The sequence below is a fragment of the Enhydra lutris genome, unplaced genomic scaffold, assembly GCF_002288905.1.
Source record: "Enhydra lutris kenyoni isolate GAN:26980312 unplaced genomic scaffold, ASM228890v2 scaffoldscaffold33, whole genome shotgun sequence".
Lineage (NCBI taxonomy): Eukaryota > Metazoa > Chordata > Mammalia > Carnivora > Mustelidae > Enhydra > Enhydra lutris.
This window is the reverse complement of record NW_019154117.1, coordinates 24,102,728-24,124,752: the sequence shown is the minus strand read 5'-3', so window position 1 is coordinate 24,124,752 and position 22,025 is coordinate 24,102,728. Positions and strand designations below refer to the sequence as shown.

At 35.5% G+C, this 22,025-nt stretch overlaps 1 protein-coding gene across 1 annotated transcript in view; it reads left to right on the top strand.

Annotated features, from left to right (window-relative positions):
• Positions 1–22,025, top strand: part of LOC111153588 (ATP/GTP binding protein 1) — a 153,673-nt gene that overhangs the window by 32,062 nt on the left and 99,586 nt on the right. Inside the window, exons 3-8 of the mRNA XM_022512715.1 lie at positions 5–129; positions 9,214–9,281; positions 12,669–12,732; positions 13,172–13,318; positions 14,128–14,259; positions 16,521–16,614. Coding sequence (XP_022368423.1) covers positions 5–129; positions 9,214–9,281; positions 12,669–12,732; positions 13,172–13,318; positions 14,128–14,259; positions 16,521–16,614 — 630 coding nt within the window. The remainder of the gene's footprint in view (positions 1–4; positions 130–9,213; positions 9,282–12,668; positions 12,733–13,171; positions 13,319–14,127; positions 14,260–16,520; positions 16,615–22,025) is intronic.

The window sequence follows — 22,025 nt, the reverse complement described above, 5'->3', positions numbered from 1 at the left end:
CTAGCCTTACCAATAATTCTCGGGTCGTGGGACTCCTGGCTCAGCTGGAGAAGATCAATACTGAATCTTCAGAATCAGATACTGCCAGATATGTCACATCAAAAATTCTTCATCTGGCTCAAAGTCAAGGTAAATTTTAAACTTTTGCTTCTGAAATACTTTTTCAGTTCTTTAAATGTAGATGTGAAGAATTTTCAAACTTTTGATAGATGATTTTCTGTAAAAATTGAACTTTCTCAGATAGACTCAAGAAGTAGAAAACTCAGTAACTGTGGAATGAATTGCTGTTCAAAGCATTTTTGTTTTTTTAATTTATTTTTATTTAATTTAATTTTTTTTAAAGATTTTATTCATTTATTTGAGAGAGAGAGAGAGAGAGAGAATGAGAGAGAGAGAAAGCATGAGAGGAACGAGATCATACTAAAAATGAGTATGATTGCCCCACCACATTTTCAAACAATACTTAATTCCAGTGTTACTTGTTCTAGAATGTTGGCAAAAAGATGTCAAGTAGATGGTTACGAGTGTGATCCCTACTTCAAATGCAAGCTCTGTCATTCAGTGGTGGGGTGATTTTAGGGAAATTTCTTAGGATTCAGCTGCACCATCTCCGAAAGAGAGATAAGAGATATCAGTAATTACCATGAGATTTACATGAGAAGCATGTAAAAGGAATGTTAAAGTGTTCAATAAATGATGTCTCTAATTAGGCATCACTTCAGTAGATACTGAAAAAGGAATTTAAGGTTCCAAAACCTCTGGTTGATTAAAACAAAACAAAACAAAACAAGATGACACCTGATTTTTCTTTTAAAATAAAGGTAAACCAGCAGCTACCTTAATATTTAATAGCAATATATTGAACACATTCTGTTAAAATTAAAGTCTAGACATTTTATAATTAGTATTTAATTTTTGGAATTCTTTCATGCTGGGGTTTTAGGTCCTTTAGTAGGCATTTACTGTGTTCAGGAACTCTGTTAACCCTTATTCATGGTCACAGACTGTTATTTTGATAACTTCTTCCTATGCAGTCCATGTGTTTAGGGGGTAGTTGACAGCACTCCAAAACCCAGGTGAGGTCTCTAATAGATGACATTTGTTTCTAGCAAAATCTAAGATACCTGTCTATACTTTTTAATTCAGGAAGTCACTGTGCTGGATTCTAGCCTTTGAAAGTACTGTGCTTATTATCCAAGGTCAATGTACAGGGATGTATATTATATTAGTGCAGAGTTAGAGGTACCAAGTATATTCACTGTATTGTTATATGAAATACTTCCTCAAAACAAAACCAGTAAAAACAAAAGAAAACACATTTCTTAGGAGTGTAGCTAACACTCGTATATACTGCTCCCACCACTGCAGACTTTCCCCAGTGCAGTCTGGATGCCCCTACTCCAACATCACCACTGCCCTTGTATGCTATCACTCACCTCTGGGGTGAGTGATACCCCACTCACTCCCGGGTTGTGTAAGACAGTGACTTTATGTTACCTTGGATTAGCCAGTCAAGACCGTGTCAATTAGTAGTGGAAGAGGGTCCCATCATCATTATAGGATAATTCAGTTGGCTATTCATTTGAGAGAAAAAGTTTGGAAATTTATAGTTCAAGGAAGAAGAAATGCAAGTAACCAGTAACCTATGAAAAGGTTCTTTAACTCCTCCAAAGTCAGGAATTGCTAATGAAAACAACAATACACTTCTTACTAGTTAGATTGGCAGAAATTAAAGAATGACAGCATCCAGTGTTGGGGACGTGAGAAGTAGGGTATTCTCTTACACTGTTGGTGGTGCAGTAGTTATTACTAACTTTAAGAATCTGGCAATGTTTATTAAAATTTAAAATGCATTTGCCGGCTGACTCTCAGGAATGTATTTGAATGTTTGAGGATGTTTTGCAGCATTGTTTGTAATATCAAAGATCAGGAAACCCCCTAAATACCCATCAGTGAGAGAATGGTTGAGTTAATTTTGATGTGGCCAAATGGTGGAACTTAAAAAGTATATTATGTAGTTATTATCATGAAGTTATGTGTGATATTTGGGACATATAGTTTATGTGTGGAACTCTGTGAATTGTTCTGGAGTCCTAAGTTTAATGTATTAAATAAAAGAGCAGGTTTCTTTAGTTCATGTAACTATATGTGTAGCCTCATTTTTATACAAATAAACCGTTAAATATGTATGTAATGTTTATATGAGCAAGGCAAAAAACCAAACACAAAACCAGAAGAATGATACCAAATTTTTAGCAGTAGTTATCAGTGGGATGGAAATGGAGGGGAATGAGGTAAGTTCCTGATTTACTTAAAGTACTTTTCTACTGTTAGAATTGTTGCAATAAGAATATACTACTTATATATTTAAAAGATTAAAAAAAAAACCAAACTCCTACAGTACCTGTTTACATACTGGAGACACACATTTCCACAATTTGGTGCTAGTTTTCTTGAGTGCATTACATTTTTTATCTTTTTTTTTTTTTTTTTAAAGATTTTATTTACTTATTTGACAGAGATCACAAGTAGGAAGAGAGAGGGGGGGAAAGTGCCTTCAGCTTCCCGCTGAGCAGAGAGCCCGATGCGGGGCTCGATCCCAGGACCCTGGGACCATGACCTGAGCCGAAGGCAGCGCCTTAACCCACTGAGCCACCCAGGCGCCCCACATTTTTTATCTTTAATAATGTACTACTCATAGCATGCATGGGTACTTTTTGTAATTTACCCTTGATTTTTTTTTCCCTAGAAACATAATAATTATCCATTTCATGTAGGTGGTCTAATTTGTTGGCATACATCTTTTGGTTGTAATTTCTTTATAATCCTGTGAGTTTCTTTAGGGAAGGAAGTAATGTTCTTTCTGTCATTCTCAATTTTTGTCATTTGTGTCATCTGTCTCTTTCATGATCTGTCTAGCTCAGTGGTTCTCAGCTGTGGTGATTTTTCCCCTCCACTTGCCCTAGGACACTGGCAACGTTTGGAGATATTTTTGGCTGTGAAATTTGAGAAGGGGATTGTTACTGGCATCTACTATGTAGAGGCGAGGGATGCATTATATAACACACAGTACCACTCTCTATAAGAATGAATTATTTGGCCCCACTGTCAACAGTGCTGAGGTTGAGAGACCCAGGTCTAGCTAGACACATTTGTCAGTTTTTTGAAAGAACCAACTTCGGGTTTCATTGATTTCCTGTTTTTCTTTTTTCTATTTCATTGATCTCTTATCTTTATTGCTTCCCACCTTCTATTTGGTTCCACTTTGATTTGCGCATCCTTTCTGGTTTTCTTAAAGTGGAGCTTTGATAATGGATTTTGAGAACTTTCTTTTATAATGTGGTCATTAAAGCTTATAAATGTCCCTGTATACACTGCTTTAACTGCATTCCACAGATATTGATATGTTGTATTTTTATTTTCATTCAGTTCACATATGTTCTAATTTCTTTTGTGATTTCTTCTTTGACCCACAGATTATTTAGCAGTGTGTTGTTTAATTTCCCATTATTTCAGAATTTCCCAATTTCTTTCTGCTATTTTCTAATTTAATTCCACTGTGGTTGGAGATTTATAGGATCTTAGTCCTTTTGAATTTATTGAGATAGGTTTAATGGCTTAATATATGGTCATTCCTGAAGAATGTTCCATGTGCACGTGAATGTTCCATCTGCTGTTGTTGGGTGGATTGCTCTATTAATGTTAGTTAGGTCAGGCTGGTTGATAGTATTGTTCAAATCTTCCATACCTTGTTGATTTTTCTAGTTAAGTGCTCTATTAAGTATTAGAATCGAGTATTAAATTCCCTACCTATTGTTGAACTATATATTTCTCTTTTCAATTTTGGTAGTTTTAGTTTGTTTATATTTGAAACTCTGTTAGCTGTGTAACATTTAAATTGTTAAATCTTTTGGTGGATTGGTTTGATTGTTTCATTATTGTGAAATGTCTCTGTCTCCAGTAATATTTCTAGATTTAACGTCTGTTTAATCTAAAAAAAAAGTCTGTTCATAATAATACAATCATTCTAGCAGTTATGATTATTCTTTGCATATTATACCCTTCTCTTCTTTTACCTTCAATCTGTTTCTCTTAAGACAGTATATTGTTGGATCTTGCTTTTTAAAAATCTAATCTGTTTGTTTCCAAATCAGTATACTTATTCCTGTGATTGGATTTACATCTGCCTTTTTGCCATTTATTTTCTATATGATTCATGTCTTTTATATTCCTCTTCTCATCCTTTACTGCCTTCTTTTGTATCATCTGTTGATTTTTTTAGTTTTTAAATTTTTAGTTATTTTCGTAATGGCTCTGGTAGGGATTACAGTATACATTGAATTTCAGATTAGTACCAACTTCTTTCTGGTAAAATATTGGAACTTCCTTTCAGTATAGCTCCATTTCTTTCTCACTCCTTTGTGCTGTATTGTCATGTATATTATATTTATAGATGATAGAACTCAGTGACACTCTATTATCATTATTGCTTCCACAGTTTTATGCCTTGTAAAAAAAAGATAGGAGAAAAGTGGAAAATTCAGTACAGGGGTCTGAATGAAGAGCAGGTTTTAGACCCAAAACTTGGTAGTTAAAGTAATGGAAATGCAGCGAAGTTGTCTCAGGAGGAGATGTAGAGGGAGACAGTTGAGATTTGTATTCTGGGAATTGCCTACATTTTGTATTTTGCTATAATAGAGTCTTGTGAAAATGATCAAGTTCATTTTTATGATTTTTATATTGTCTTGATGAATTTACCCTGTTATCATTATAGAATGTTCCTCTTTCTCTGTGGTGATTTTCTTTGCCTTGATGTTTAGCTTTTCCCATTTGTTTCCTTCTAGCCTGTTTGTATTTTTGAATCTAAAGTGCGTCTTTTGTAGATAGCACTTTGACATTCTTTACCTTCTAATTTGAGCATTTAGTTTGATAACTTTTAATATAATGTGATTGGGCTTAGATCTACAGTTGTTTTCTGTTTGTCTTTTCTGTTTTTATTTCTTGTTTCTCATTGCCCTGCCCTCTTTTCTATTATTTGAACAATTTTTAGAATTCCACTTTAATTTACCTATTGACTTTTTTTAGTTATACCTGTTTGCATTTTTTAAAAGTCATTCCTCTGGAGAGGTTAACAAATCTTATTTTAAAAGTTAATAATCATTAACTTTTTGCACTTTGCTTAGAATTAATATTGTAACCTCATATGAAATTCAGAAGCCTTGGAACCTTGCATACCCATTTGTGTTTACTATTCTTTAGCTGTAGTTGTGATATGTATCACATCTCGATACACTGTTAACCCTAGAGACAATTTTTGCTTTAGACAGACATGTGTATTGTAAAGACATTAAGAAGAAGAAAAGTCGCTTTTATATTTACTCACATGTTTACCATTTCTGAAGTTCTTTTTTCTTTGCCAAAGACATGAGGTTGATCTGGCATAATTTCCCTTTAGCTACAGACTTTCCTTTGGTATTTCTATGGATATACCAAATATATCCACAGTGATATATTCCACTTCAGTGGAAGTCTGCTGTGGGAGAATTTTTTTTTTTTTTTTTAATCTGACAAAGGATTTACTTCATCTAATTCTTGAAGGATATTTTTACGGGGTGTAGAATTCTGGGTTGATGGTTTTTGTCTTTCAGCACTATATATTACATGTAAAACAGTGCTTCTACTATTTTGTGGCCTCCGTAATTTCAAAGGAGATGTCTATTATTTGAATCTTTGTTTTCTGAAAATTATGTGTCATTTTCCTCTGGTTGAGGTCATGATTTTCCATTAGTTTGGTTTTCAGAATGTGTGTGTAGTTTTCTTTGTAATGCTTGGAATTTGCTGAGTGTCTTCAATCTGTAAATTTGTCTTTTATCAATTTTAGGAAATTTTTCCTGATCAAAATTTTGTTATTCTTCTTTCTTCTTTTGGTATATAATTATACATATGTTAGACTTTTAGAGATTGCTTCAAAGTCCTTGAGTCTCCTATTTTTCTTTCTTTTCTTTTTAAGATTTTATTAGAGAGAGAGAACGAGAGAGTGCAAACACAAGTGGGGTGGTGTGGGCAGAGGGGGGCAGAGGCAGAGGGAGATGGAGAAGCAGACTCCCTGTTAAGCAGGGAGCCCAACACGGGGGCTGATCCTGGGATCATGACCTGAGCTGAAAGCAGACGCTTAATGACTGAGCCACCCAGGCCCCTGAGGTTCCTATTTTTCAATCTTAATTCTCTGTGTTGTTCAGATTGGATAATTTCCCTTTTTCCATATTGAAGCTACTGCCTTTTTCCTCTGCATTCTGCCATTCTGTATGTCTGATAATTATTTACATACTATATTTTTCTTTTCTAAATTGTGCGTGTGTTTTTTATACCTTTTATTTCTCTGTTTTGTGATCTTTTGGTTCATAGTGAGCTTGTTTTCCTTAATGTAATTGAATGTAATTATAGTAGCTGCTTTAAAATTCTTGCCTGTTATAACATTTAGGTTATTATTAGCATGTAGTGGTATAGGAACTGGGAAGGACTGTTTTAGAAAAGCCAAGGGAGGAAACATTGTCTGGGATGTTAGGAACATAGAGAGGTTAGTTAAAATAAAGATCATTTTGATTTGACAATTAATAAATTATTGGCCACAGTAAGATCACTTTCAAGTGGTGGAATTAGAAGGAAGATTGCATTATGCTGTAATGTGAGTGGTAAATGAAATAATGACAGGGAGTGTAGACTTTCTGTCATGGGGGGAGTTCTACTGAGAAAGAAGAAGGAAATAGAAGAGGAGACAAGTTAAAATAAGATTTGTTACATATGTGGGAAAACAAAACAATATGTGGGTAGAGGTTGAAGCTGTAGGTTTATAAGTAGGTAGGAAGGATGGGATTTAGAACACAGAAACGATACATCCTCATTTTCCACCCGAAGGCTGGAAAAAGGAATGCAGAATCATCAAGGATTGGATACATGAGTGTGTGGAGCTTGGTCATTGTTTATAGAATTTCATCTCTGGTTGACTTATCACTTTGTCTCAGTTCACTGAGGAAATGTAGATGCTGAGAGTTAGAAATGGGTCCAGAGATTGAGAGGGAAGGTTGAGAACTGGCACACATTTTGGAATAGCTGTGGGCTATGGCAGGGCAGATGGACATGACTGAGAGTTGAGGTGAGTAAGAACAGTAGTTTTGTGTTTCCAAACGAGGATGGAAATGGTGAATTTTTTGGTACTAAGAATCTTAAACTTGGAGAAGAAATTCTTGTGGCCTTACTTTTACTGTGATGTAGGAATAGAGAATGCACATTTTAGCATTTACTTAATTATAAGGGTTCATGCTGATAAGTTTAAGGGGTGAGCCCTTGGTATCCAAGTGGGCATGTCTAGAACTGATTTTACAGGAGAACAGCACTACCACTGATGGGTTAGAAGTTTCAGTGAAAGTGACAGTGAGGCTTCCCTTATTTTCTGAAAGCAAAGAGAAATGGGAGTGTTAGGAGGCTGTGGTCTGTCAGTGGGAGATTGGAGGCTAAGATTTCAGAGGTAGGGCAATTTGAGATTTGAGAATTGAGAGAGTTTATAAATTAGAACAAAGTGGGAAGGGTTTTTTTTTTTTTTTTTTTTGTTACGTGGTCAAAAAACTATGTAGCTAGGTGTTGAAGGAATCATCCACATAGACACTGAATTCTTAGATGATGACAGAGTCTAGAGTAGAGTAGAAAACTGTAGTGCCTAGTTTTCATTTAGTGCGTGGAGTAAACTCCATGATTGTGGATGTTACAGTAAGGGGAGTTTTTGGTTTGTCCCATGAAGGTGAAAAAACAATGGTTTTTTAGCAGAGGAGAGCTCAGTCTTCTGACTACTCTGTGTGATTACTATTGAAAAAATCATTTGGCTTTAACATTAAATCAGTTGTCTTATTTAAAATGTTAAATCAGGGGCGCCTGGGTGGCTCAGTGGGTTGGGCCTTTGACTTTGGCTCAGGTCATGATCTCAGGGTCCTGGGATTGAGCCCCGAATCGGGCTCTCTGCTTAGCTCTCTTCTCTGGGCAGAAGTGTGATGTTCTAAAGGCCTAACCTGACTTTACCCCCCCTCCCCTTATCAGGGCTTCAGGACTCATTCTGATCTTAGACTGCTTGATTATCTCTATGTAAAACAGATTTGGTACTGTCAATCTCTTTAACTTTACTGTGTAATATGTGCTGTATAGAGAATAGGTTATTTGTGTTCTGTTTTTAAAATCTCAAAATGTGAAAGGAATGGCATTGTCGTCCTATTTCTGGCACTAATACCCAGGTGTGAAACAGTTGGAGAGGGTTAACAAGTCTCTTATGCAACAGTCCTGCCTAAAAGAATGATTCCTGTGGGTCTTTTAGAAATACATGAAATCAATGAAGGACTGTAAGCTTTGGGTTCAGAAACACCTGGGTCACCTGGTTTCTTTCACTTACTTGCTCAGTGCTTTGTGCAGGTTTCTTCTCCTTTCTGAACTCAAACTCCTGGTCTATAAAAAGAGTGATTTTTCTCCTGAAGGGTTAAAGTGAGTCATAAATGAGGTCAAGTACATATAATTTGTGTGTGATCTACCGAAATGTTGGCCTATGATCTGCCTTTCTTGTCTTGTTAATCGAAGGGAAAGAATAGTGGAGAAATTCTAGAAACCTTTAAATAGTATAAAAATTTATACTGCCCCCCCCCATAAAAGGGATTATTTGCGTGATCTGGTCTCCAGATTCTTGCAGAAGCAGCAAGTTTTGTTTATTCCTTAGTTTTATTTTTGGGTAATTCAGAATTTTAAAATAGCATTAATTCAGTAAAAACATTTGAAAATGGTACTAAATTTTTGTTTTTACCAATTTTGATGAAATGTTTTCTAGTTCTAGTTGTAAAGATAATAAAGAGGCCTGCCATTATCACCTTCTATCACCTTCTACCTCAATACTAGTTCTGGTATTCATGCTCTGTTGTTGATTTTAAGATGGTAGATGGATTGACAGGGATTCATTTAATTCATGTCAGGAGATGTTATTAAATGCAAGGAAGGGCTTATAAACTGAGATCTGGAAGTTCCCACCCGGTAGAATTAGCAGCATCAGAGGGAGAAACATCTAAGAACCAATTTAGAATGTTTACTAAACCAATTGAGTCATGTTAATTCTATATTAGCTGTAGAATAAAGGTATATGTAATTTTTTCTTGTTTTAGAAGAAAACTTTTTTATACCTTTCAGAAAAGACAAGGAGAGAAATGACAGCCAAAGGTTCTACAGGAATGGAAGTTCTGCTGTCAACCCTAGAGGTAAATCATGGACAGGCTTTAATTATGTAACTATTAATACCAACAAGTAGAAGGAAAAAATGTATATACAGAGTACAAAATTTTTATCCTAGAGGTAAAGCAAATGAATGGAAATTTTATGTTTTAAATTATCACTTGAAACAGTGGCAGAAACATTCTAATATATATTAGGTAACCTCTAAGTGTATTTCTCTATGATTATAATGTTAACCATATTTTTAATTTTAACATGCCACTCGGTAATAAAAAAATAAAGCATTACCTGGAAATAAATCTTTAGTCTAAATTAAATGATTGGTATTGGAAACTCTCATTTATTGTATTATTTTAGGTGATATATATTTGTGATTTAGTTTACTACATATATTGGTTGAATAACTATATTATGTTTGTAACAATTAAATTTCTATCCCAGTGTGACATTTTTGGGTGGATCAGAAGGATATATTTAGGATCGGAATTTTAAATTTTATTCAGTGCTATGTTAAAAACAGGGGGTATGTTGTATACCCTAAAAGTACATAGTATTATATGTCCAATTATATCTCAATAGAACTGGGAAAAAAAAAGAACAGAGAGTTGAATTCATATTTTTTGATAGGAATTACTTCCTATTAAAAATGGTACAAGATGTCATTTTCCCCTAAATTAATCTATCAGTTTAACATAATCTCAGTAAAAATACTAAAATTCTAAAGTCCACTGGGAAAATAATAAGCAAGAGTAGAAAGGACATTTCTGAAAAAGAAGAGAGAAAGGACGAGCTGCACCAAATATCAGAGAACATTGTAAAACTTTAGTAATTCAGACGGGTTAGAAATTGTATGTGAGTAATAGACATAAGTGTAACAGAGTGGAAAGTCCAAAAATAAACTAAGATCACAGGGCTATTTATTTATTTATTTATTTATATATATATATATATATATATATTGTGTTATGTTAGTCACTGTACAGTACATCATTATTTTTTTTGATGTAGTGTTCCAAGATTCCTTGTTAACAAATAACACCCAGTGCTCCATGTAATACATGCCCGCCTTAATACCCACCAACAGGCTCACCCATCCCCCTCCCACACCCTCCCCTATAAAACCCTCAGTTTGTTTCTCGGAGTCCACAGTCTCTCATGGTTCATCTTTCCCTCGGATTTCCCTCCCTTCACTTTTCCTTTTCTTCTCCTGATGTCCTCCATGTTATTCCTTATGCTCCACAAGTAAGTGAAACCATATGATAATTGACTTTCTCTGCTTGACTTACTTCACTCACCACTCCCGTCTATGTTGATGTAAGAGTTTGGTATTCATCCTTTCTGATGGCTGAATAATATTCCATTCTATATACGGACCACATCTTCTTTATCCATTCGTCTGTTGAAGGGCATCTTGGCATAGGGCGGTTTAAAACCACTTAAGAAAGGTAGCATTTCAGATCAGTGAGGAGTAGAGGGATTATTTACTAGGGGGAGCTGGGACAGATGGTAGCCACTTAGAAAATAATAGTGGATCGTTACTTCCTATACCAAAGTAAATTCCATATCAGTAGCAAAGATTTAAGCATGGAAAATAAAATCATAATACTAAAGGAAGTAATGGGAAAATTTTTTAAATAATCTTAAAACAGGGAAGGCTTTTCTAATACAAAAGACCCAGGAGCACTAAAGGAAAAGATTGTTAAATTCACCTATATTAATGAAAGTACATGAGGAAAAAAAACCATAGACACTTGGCAAATTGAGGAAAAATGTTTCAAATTGTATAATTTTTTGTCATATAAAGAACTTCTACAAATCAGTAAAGAAAAGTTAAATCAATAGACTTTGATTTAAATGTGTAGACATTATAGACAGTTCCCAGGAAAAGAAATGCAAATGGCACTTGAGATTGAACACCATTCCTTGGTTTGTCTGTTTGCTCTATCACAATTTGTTGAGATCAGCAGGAGTGGGAGGCGTTGAATTATATATGGGAAACTTGTCCGGGTAGGGCCTAGAGATAACAATGCAACTTCCATTCAGGATTCAATCTGAGCTCAGTCACATGGCCCAAATCTAATTACTGAAGGGTTAGAAAATGTCGTTTGGCTGTGTACCCAGGAAGAAGATGAGATCTGTTTGCCAAACACAAGCAATATTTTGCCAGTCCTCTCTTCTCTTTAACACATGTCTGTCCCTCTCATTCTTCCAGATTCCTCTCTAGTGAGTTGGTGGTCCGTGTCATACCCCCAATGCTGAGACAAGTGTTTCTGGTTAATACGTAATCCTCTAACTATTCTGGATGTGGCTTTTTGGTTCCATTAGTCTATAAGGTCAAATGGTGAAGCAGAGACAACATTCACTCCCTTTTGGAAGGGCAAAGAATAAGGGTCCCATGCCAGTTTACCGATACACAGCACTTCTCAAATTCCTCTGTATAAACATTTAAAATTCCTTTACTTTGGAGACGAAGCAGTTCCTTAAATAGGCCATAATTCTGCTTTCTCTGGTTTTCTTATCCAGGCATTGCTTTTAATAAAAGAGATGTAACCAAAGTACAGTGTTTAAACATTTTCTCTTTTAGATTGGTTATCCAGACCTTGGGACATAGTCATTCATCTGCGTTGTTGGTGGGAGTGTAAATTACTCCATGAAGGACAATTTAGTAAATATTCATTGAAGTAAATGCCCATATTCTTTGACTCAGAAGTTCTAAGAATTTATCCCATATGGAGATGTACTTGATTCTGTATAAACATGTTAATTTCTTGTTGCAGTTTTTTAGTAGCAAATGATTAAAAAAATTAAATATTCCACTGGTAGGTAACTGGTTTCATAAACAATGGCATAGCCATATGGTTGTCCTTTAAAAAGGGTGAAGAAATGATTTATTGATATATAAAAATATCAATGTATTAAATAGTATCCAGAGGGCAATACCACTTGGAGAAATGAATCTGTATATACACATATATTTACATGGATTTCTTTCCTGTGTACACATTATCTTTGGCTGAATACGCAAGCAACTGATAATGCCATTGCCTTCTGAGAGGGGAGCTAGGTGACTGAGTAGTCACCATATATACATTGTTGTGCCTTTTACATTTTGATTAATTCATTTGGGTTATCTGTTTGGTAGAAGAGGGTGAATTCAAATGACAAATTAATTCCTCTTGTAATAATGTTGATACTAAGAAAACAATAGCTCAGATGACTTGTAGACATTCTCGGGGGCAAGAAGAAGCTACTGAAGTGTTAAGTGAGAATAGTGCAAGCCCGAATACCTTTGTGCTTAGGGAAGTTGGAAGGGTCATTTGTAAAAATATAGGTAGTTCACAACAGGATCAGAAAAGGTTTGGGAATCATAGATTTACAATGGTTTAATACAGCAAATAAACTATTTATTTCAGAACACGAAAGATCTTCAAACTACACTTAATATCTTAAGCATTCTTGTTGAGCTGGTGTCAGCTGGTAAGTTTTTGTTTCCTTTGGTCTAATTTCTGTTTGTAAACAGTGATCAACAATATATCATGTGTACTTTATTTGGAATTTTCTGATACTCCTATAGAGGCTATTCTGAGTATCAGAATTTGGAAACCGAAATGTTGTACTCTTATTTTTCCTTTGTTTTTGATTTGAGGGGTCTTCCAGTATCCCTCAAGCCACCCCAAAACCCATTTTCAGAGCCTTGAATGTAGAATTTTGGCATCGTTTGTATTTACCCTCGTTGCTATGTTCTAACTAAAACACTAAATGAGATAAAAGAAAATTTGATTTTGAGGTGTTTGATTTCAGAAGTCATCATTTGAAATATTTCTTGAATGCTAACAAGTTGGGTTGTCTGGTATGCTATGGGAAGATGTGCTGTTTAAGCAATTAAAAACAATTTTTTTTTTTTTTTTTTTTTTAGGTGGAGGCCGAAGAGCAAGTTTCTTGGTCACCAAAGGTGGTTCACAAATATTGTTGCAGTTACTCGTGAATGCCAGCAAGGAATCTCCCCCGAACGAGGAGTTGATGGTGCAGATTCATTCTATTCTCGCAAAGATTGGACCTAAAGGTAAGGCTTCCACTTGTGTGTTTATCATAGAACCATTTGTGACATTGATTCTGTTTGCCTTGAAACTTGGTAAATTTTGAAAATCTAAAATAGTGCTGCTTTTTCTTGGTCTTAGTCATGGGCTGCTTTTTACAGCCAACTGGTGACCTGAAAAAATTGAGGATCCTAAATTCATGAGGAATTCTGTTGCATAGATTGGAAAAAGGGAGAAAGATATCAGAATCATAAGTGTGTCTCAGTGTGTGTGTGTTTGCATGTGTATGTGTGCAAAGGATGCATATTACATGGATATGGTTGAAGCTGGAAAGAGGAAGTATGGATGGGAATGCTTCAAGGAACATGTAGGTAAAATGTGTTTGCTTTTCATTAGTACTCATATTGGTGTTACACACTCTCAGTGCTTAAAAAACTTATGATCTAGTCAGACCAAAAGAGATATAATAATTGTAGGACTGATTATTATAATAGTAAGACAGGCAAAGTGTTAAAAAACAGAAATTGAGAAAACATGGGATTTGAAACAAGGAGAAAGCTGATTTAGGTTAGGTTAACAGAGAAAGGCATCCTTGGAATAGAACCCAAGTTCAGTTTATAGTTGTCTAGCTACACAGATTAAAATGATTCTCTAAGCTCTTAGAATAGTGATTATTTAGGAGTTCTCCCAGTGCTTTTGTGGCATACATATGAGATAAATTTTGAAGTGTTTGGTTAAAATGCTTATTCTAAAAAGTGTGTATACAGTTTATGACATTTCATTTTATTCAAAAACTATACATGAATAAATTGTGTGTGTTCATTTTTTCAAACAGACAAAAAATTTGGAGTGAAAGCTAGAATTAATGGAGCTCTTACTATAACCCTGAATTTGGTCAAACAGAATTTGCAGAATCATCGCTTGGTTTTGCCTTGTCTTCAGCTTTTACGAGTATATTCTGCCAACTGTAAGTATGTTAGAGCATCTTTCAATTAGCTCAGTGCTGTCAGCTTACACAAAATGAAAATGTAAAAGTACCCGAACTCCTTAAATCTCTAAAAATTGTAGACAAGAAAAGATAATACATTAATATGACCCTTTGTAACTCCTAATCCCACCACCATGGAAGTGATGTGGGGTAGGAAGGTGCGTTGACAGTGCACCTTGACAATGAAATGAGAATTCTCATTTCCTGCAGTTTGTAAAAGCTTGTAGTGAAGGGAATGAGTAGACAGTCCGTGAAGAGATGTGGAAGAATTGGAGGGTATTGGCAGCTGGAAAAACTGCTGAGCCTGTTTGGATTTTCGCAGATGAGAGGAAAGCTGAGAAGGAAGGCATATGGAAGATTAGTCACCTGGAGCTAATTATTTATAGGGAAGTAGAAGAACAGAAAAATGAATAGTATAGCATCCTCTGAGGAAGCTGGAGAGAAGAGAGATCACAGAGAGTTTCCCAGCGCAGATACACACTGTCTCTAATATTAGGTCCCAAACCTAGGAGGTATGGATTTTCTTTCTATTCCCTGACTACAGGATTAGGGTGAAATTTCTGAATTAGGGTGATTACCTGAAATTGAAATTGTGGGGAGTACATGATATTGCAGAATAATGGCATTCAAAGCAGTAGAGATGGGGGTGTATACATATGTGTGTGTATAAAATTTTATGTATGCCTATGATTATTTATCTATATTTATACTTTGACAGTATGGCTAAAGGTGAGCTCATAGGAAAATAGCTTTGACACTTAAATAATTAACACGTAATTAAAAAGATAGAAGGAAGTGAATGAATTGGATATCTAACCAAAGAAGTTAGGAAGGGAGCAATAAACACAAGGAAAACAGGAATGTAGAGGAAAAAAGAATACATTAGGGAAAAAACCCCAGTTGATTTAAGAAGTGAAATGATTGGATTAAAAATAAAATAATACTGTAATAGCAATATAATGGGACAGGTGGTAGCTATGTTTGTGGTGAATATGGCATAATGTATAAACTTGTCAAATCACTAAGTTGCACACCTGAAACTAATGTAACATTTGTGTGTCAACTATACTCAGATAAAATTAAAAACTAAAACAGATAAACCAGTGAATACCCCAATTAAGGAAAAAGGAAGACCGCAGAGAGATAAAATTAGAAAGGATAATGGAAAAATAGATACTGAGAAAATTAAAATCATACAAGACTTTAGCTGACATATTTGGAGGCATCTTACTGAATTTACCATTAGAAGACTAGTAAATGTTTTATCTATGACTTTTAAAATATATTTGTTCAGAGTGAAAATGTTAGGCACATTTTTCTGGTTAGGTAATTGTTTGCATATTCTGTGTGAAACTCTACAGATGTTAGAGTTTTCTTTTTCCCTATGACAACTGCTTTAGCCAGGGTCCTCGTCACCCTTCAGCTGGACCACAGCCAGCGACCGTGTCTCTCAAATCTGTCTTCCCCACAGTGCTGTGACATCTGGCCTGTGTATTAAAATGCATGTCTGATTGGTCGGGTCATTTTGGGCAATTCCATGTAGTTGAAAGAATGAACAACTTTTAGGGCTCTGTCATTTGTTTACCTTCTTTTCCCACCTCATCATCCACCAGCTTTTATCTGGTACTGTATGTTTTAATGTGTAACTTTATACCCATGGTGTTCACTGACTCTGTTCTGTTTGTTGTGTTATCCCTGTCTCCAGAGACATTTCCTTACAGCAGCCCCTGTCCTAGCTAGCTCCTCTTCATTGGTACAGAGTGAGCCCAGGCGTCGGTTTCTCCAGAGATACCTTCCGTTTCATTATGGACTTGGGGCTCCATACTGGTGTAACTAAATAGCCTACAGCTCTTAATCTGTTTCGAAAGTAACTTATTAATTATTTGTTTATTTTTGTCACTGTCCTCTAGACTGTATTCTCTGACGGCCCACACTGTTAGTTTTTGTCTTTGAATCTCCATGACCTGGTATTTAAATTATTGAAGAAATAAATAGAGCATCTTAAAACTCTTACTTTAAAATAGTAACATTTTGTTGTTTTATATAACTGCAAGGTAGTAAATAAAGCCAAAACGAAAAACAATAGTCTTCCCTTCAAGTGATTGGCTAAGGTAGTCTTTATGAGTGACTTGGGTCTGCTAAAGAATTTGTGTATGTTTTCAGCTCTATAGCACCAAGAATACACATTTCTACTTGTTGAGGTTTTAAAATCATTTTGCATCCTTTCCTCTGCCTCCTAGCTGTGAATTCAGTATCCTTAGGGAAAAATGGAGTTGTGGAGCTGCTGTTTAAAATCATTGGACCATTTAGTAAGAAGAATTCGGGTCTCATGAAGTGAGTAAATACTTTGGGTATAAATAGAGGTGTATTTTTTCTGGGCCTCATCATCTTATCTGTGCAACCAACAGGTTGAATTGTATTATATCTAGGGTCCTTTCTTAGTTCTTAAATACTGATTTTTGTTATGGTAAAGATTTTCTTCAACGGAGGTGTATCAAAATTAGAAACCTTTAAATTCGTTGACTATAGGTTTTGGAAATTTAGATGTCAACATTCCTAGATAATATAAGAGGAAAATGATCATTGACAGAGTAGCATTCATTCAGAAACATTTATTGAATGCCTACTATATTCCCTACCCAGGTTTGCAATCTTTTAATGACGGCATCCTTCATTCTCACAATTATCTGAATGTATTTTAAATTTATACATTTCTTTTTTGTCAAAATAATGTCATTCTTTTTCTTTTTTCTTACTTTAAATTATGTATATATATTATAAGGTATACATATTTATTTCTTGGTAGATCTTTCAGCCTCAGAAAATACAGCAATTTCCAGTTATTTGGTTATATTTAGTATTTTTTGTAAAACCATATTAGAAGTCTTTTTTTTTTTTAAAGATTTTATTTATTTATTTGACAGGCAGAGATCACAAGCAGGCAGAAAGGCAGGCAGAGAAAGAGTGGGGTGGGGGGAAGCAGGCTCCCCGCTGAGCAGAGAGCCCCGATGTGGGGCTTGATCCCCGGACCCTGGGATCACGACCTGAGCCGAAGGCAGAGGCTTTAACCGCTGAGCCACCTAGGTGCCCCTAGAAGTCATTTTTTAAGAAAATATTTTATTGTGGAATTATTCAAAGATACCTGGAGTTTATATTATATTAGGCTGAAATTATTTTGAATTAGGTTTATTAATCACTTACTTGAAATTAGTAGTTATTAACATTCTGTCACTTTTGTTTAATTTATTTCCCCTTTATGCTTTTATTTTTCCTGAGGTATTTTAAAGCAAATCCCAGATGTCCTTCTCATATATGAATTTCTGTAAAAAAAAAAAAAAAAAAAAAAAGAAAGAAAAAGAAATCCAAGATATTTTATCATTTTTTTCCCTGAATACTTTAGTATATCACTCTACTAAATAGCAACTTAAAAAATAACCATAATACTAAAATCATACTCAACCAAATTATTAATTTTCTCCTATTGTCTCAAAGTGCCCTTGTATAATGAGTTTGTTTGAATCAGAATCCAAGCAAGGTGCACACATTATTCCTCATCACATTTAGGAAATTTCCAAACCTACACAAAAATAGACTAGAATAATTACAGACCGTCGCAAAACTAGAAGAGAACTGATGTACCCACCACCCAGTTTCAGCAGTAACCAACCTTGTGCCGTTTTGATCTCCATTTTCCCTTCCCTGTCCTTCCTTTTTTTTTTTTTTTAAGATTTTTTTTTTTTTTTTTAATTTATTTGACAGACAGATCACAAGTAGGCAGAGAGGCAGGCAGAGAGAGACAGGAGGAGACAGGCTCCCTGCTGAGCAGAGAGCCCAATGCGGGACTTGATCCCAGGACCCCGAGATCATGACCTGAGCCGAAGGCAGAGGCTTTAACCACTGAGCCACCCAGGCGCCCCTTGGTGGGGTATTTCAAAGCAAATATTAGCCATTACATTTGTTCTGTGAATTCTTTAGTATGGTCACTATCAGACACAACTTTTTTCTTTTACTGTTTCTGGACTATTGTTTCTTTGTCCAGCAATATTAATAATCCCTTAATATCATCCCTTAATATTTTCTGGCTGTCTAAGAAATGTCTTCTTTACAGTTGGCTTGTTCCAATCAGGATCCAAATAAGATCTGTACATTTTATTTGATTGCTATATATTGAAATCTTAAAAAATCTTTAAAAATCAATAATAATTCCTCTATTTTTGGATTCTGTTTTATTTATTTATTGAAGGACTTGGGTGATGTCTTGTAGATTGTCCCAGCATTTTTGATTAAGATGACTGTATCCTGGGGTCCTTTAACATGTAGGTATGTCCCTCCAATTTCCTGTAGGCCAGTAGATCTGGAGGCTTGATTAGATTTGGGTTCCATTTTTTTTTCTGGTCAAAAATATTTCATATGTGGTACTAGTACTCTGTTTTGCACCACTTAAGATCACTGGCTTGAGGTGATCCCTCCACTTCTCAACTAATAAGTTTGTAGTATTTCATGACATTGTCTAGATCCATATTTCTTTAGGGGTTGCAAAATAGTGACTTTTCTAATTTTCTCATTCTTTCTACTTTTAGTTGTGACTCGTGTGTGGAAGAACTCACATCAACTCTTTGGTTAAATTTTACAAATAAGTTTAGAACATTTCCAGTCTTTTCACTCTTTTTGAAATAAAGATCAGGGTGAAGAAAAAAAGTCAAATATTTTAGCTTATATCCTTCTTGAAAATGGGAGCTTATTTGCACATACATTTATTCATGGTGGGATGTCTTAACTCTTTACTTATGTAAAGATCATACATAATTCTGGAACATCTGATGAAATGTAACAAAACAAAAAGTGATTATATCACAATTAAGTAAAACCAACTTACAGAATTGGTATAGTGTAGTGAGTGGGCTCTGGAGGTAGGGAGACCTGGATTTGCATGTTAGCTCTGTCGTTTACTGGCTCCAGGATACCTGGTACGCTACCTAACTTATGCCCTGGTTTCATGTCTATAAATAATAGTATTAGCCCCTACAGCAGAAGGTTTATGTTAGGTTTTAATGAGATGATTCTTCTAATTAACACAATGCCTATGAATGCAATGTAATCTGTTTAAGTAAGTAATCTAGTAATGTGGATGTGAATTAATTCTAGTTAGGACTAAATGTATAGTCAATATTTTTAAATTTATATACCATTTCTCTCCTTGACCTGTAAAGTACTTCTTAATTTGTTTTTTTATCTAGTGGTTATGATCTCATTCTTAAGGTCTATATTAGCCTATTCTTTTTTTTTTTTTTTTTAAAGATTTTATTTATTTATTTGACAGAGATCACAAGTAAGCAGAGAGGCAGGCGGAGGAAGCAGGCTCCCTGCTGAGCAGAGATCCCGATGTGGGGCTCGATTCCAGGACCCTGGGATCACGACTTGAGTTGAAGGCAGAGGCTTTAACCCACTGAGCCACTCAGGCGCCTCCTATATTAGCCTATTCTAACCAGTTACCGAATCTAGTATAATGTTCCTGGGAGAAACAGAACATTTCACAAGTGTCATTATAATATACAGTATGGGGATATATCCAAAATTAGGCAGAAATCAATGGGTCTAAACTCCTGAGAAAAGAATAGAGCTATCTAAATTATTCCTTCATTCCTTCCTGTATTTAAAAAATTTTTTTTTCTTTGTTTTTACTTTAAAAAGAATAAAAGATTCATTGATCAAACATCTGTATCTTGCTCTCTATCATTTTTAATAATCTCAGGGTCTCTCCCTTAATTAAAAAATCTTGACATCTGGAACACTCTTTTTGCTGTTTTTCCTCCCCTAAAACAATGCCCGGTGCTTAGTGGAATAAGATTAGGGTTATTATTTATTATTATTATTTATTATACATATTATTTATGTTTGAAGGATGATGCTGCCCTTGAAGATGTCCTTTCCTTTCCAATTTAGGTTTTGGATTTAAACACTGTTAATCCAGATGGAGGGAACCCAGGAAGTAATGGGTTCTTCTTGAATGTCCCCATAAGGATTGACCCCCCTCACCCCCCAATTTAAAGCAGATACAGCTTTCATGAGTACCTGGAGCTGAAGCTCTTCTTCCTTCTCTGCTCCTAAATGAATAAGCCACAGGGTGCTTTTTAAGCAGTTGTTGGTTGTATTATTCTGTGTGGGACATAGGAAGATTGGAAAAATATATGAAAAATATATGAGGAAATATAAAATAGTATTATGTACTGACATAATACGGACTGTATATTTTGATAAATTTGTTATTCTAAAATTCTTCTGTTCTTTTTATAAATTTGTCCTGGCTTATAAGTGTCAGAGAATTTCAGAAATTTTTTTGTACTGACGTTTTAAAAAATTTATTTTATTTTATTATTTTTTAAAAAGATTTTATTTATTTGTCAGAGAGAGAAAGCAGGCAGAGTGGCAGAGGCAGAGAGAGAAGCAGGCTCCCTGCCAAGTAAGGAGCCTGATGCGGGACTCGATCCTGAGACCCTGGGATCATGACCTGAGCCAAAGGCAGTGGCTTAACCAACTGAGCCATTCAGGTGTCCCTAAAAATACATTTTAAATAACATTTTGTTAAAAATATCAAGGGACTTTGCACCAAACTTCATAATTTCTTTCTTTCTTTTCTTTTTTTTTTAAAGATTTTATTTATTCATTTGACAGAGCACACTAGTAGGGGGAGCTGAGGCCTAGGCACACTAGACAGAGGGAGAGGGAGAAATAGACTCCTTGCCAAGCAGGGAGCCTGGGCTGGGGCTTGATCCCAGGACCCTGGGATCACAACCTGAGCCAAGGCAGACACCCAACCGACTGAGCCACCAAAGTGCCCCTTCATAATTTCTTTTAATCTAGAGCAGCTGTGAAACAAGCATGATGAGCTTTGGAGTCAGAAAGAACTGGGTTCACGTCCTAGTTTTGCCAGTGTTAAAGAATAACCATCAACCCAAAAATATGTAGTTTAAGGATTAGAAGCTGTCCGAATCACTTTATTTGGTTCAAATATATTTTATTTTATTTTTTTAAAGATTTTATTTATTCATTTGAAAAATAGAGATCACAAGTAGGCAGAGAGGCAGGCAGAGAGAGAGGAGGAAGCAGGCTCCTGGCTGAGCAGAGAGCCTGATGCGGGACTCGATCCCAGGACCCTGAGATCATGACCTGAGCCGAAGGCAGAGGCTTTAACCCACTGAGCCACCCAGGCGCCCCTCAAATATATTTTAAACTACTATCAACCGGGGAGAAAGACTATTTCTAAAAGTACTCTAAGATATTTAAAATTTTGAATACAGTCTTAACTGTAGGTGGGAAAATCCTGTAAATTCATTGCAACTGATTGCATCCAAGTGATTGTATTTGTTTCCTAGAGCTATCCTAACAAAGTACCTAGTACAAATTCGGTAGCTTAAAATTATAGAAATGTATTGTCTTGCAGTTCTGGAGGCTAGAGATCCAAGTTAACCTGTCAGCAGAGCCAGTGCTCCCTTTGGAACCTTTATGGAGAATCCTTCCTTGCTTCTTTCTGGCTGGTGGTTTGCTGGCAACCCCTGGTGTTTGTTGGCTTGGAGCTGCAGCATTTCAACCTCTGCCTCTATGCTTACATGAGGTTCTCTCCTTGTGTGTCTGTCTTCACATAGTCTCCTCTTCTTATAAGGGCACCACCAGTCATAATGGATTAATGGCCACGTATTCCAGTATGACCTCTTTTTAACTAATTACATCTGCAGTGACCCTCTTTC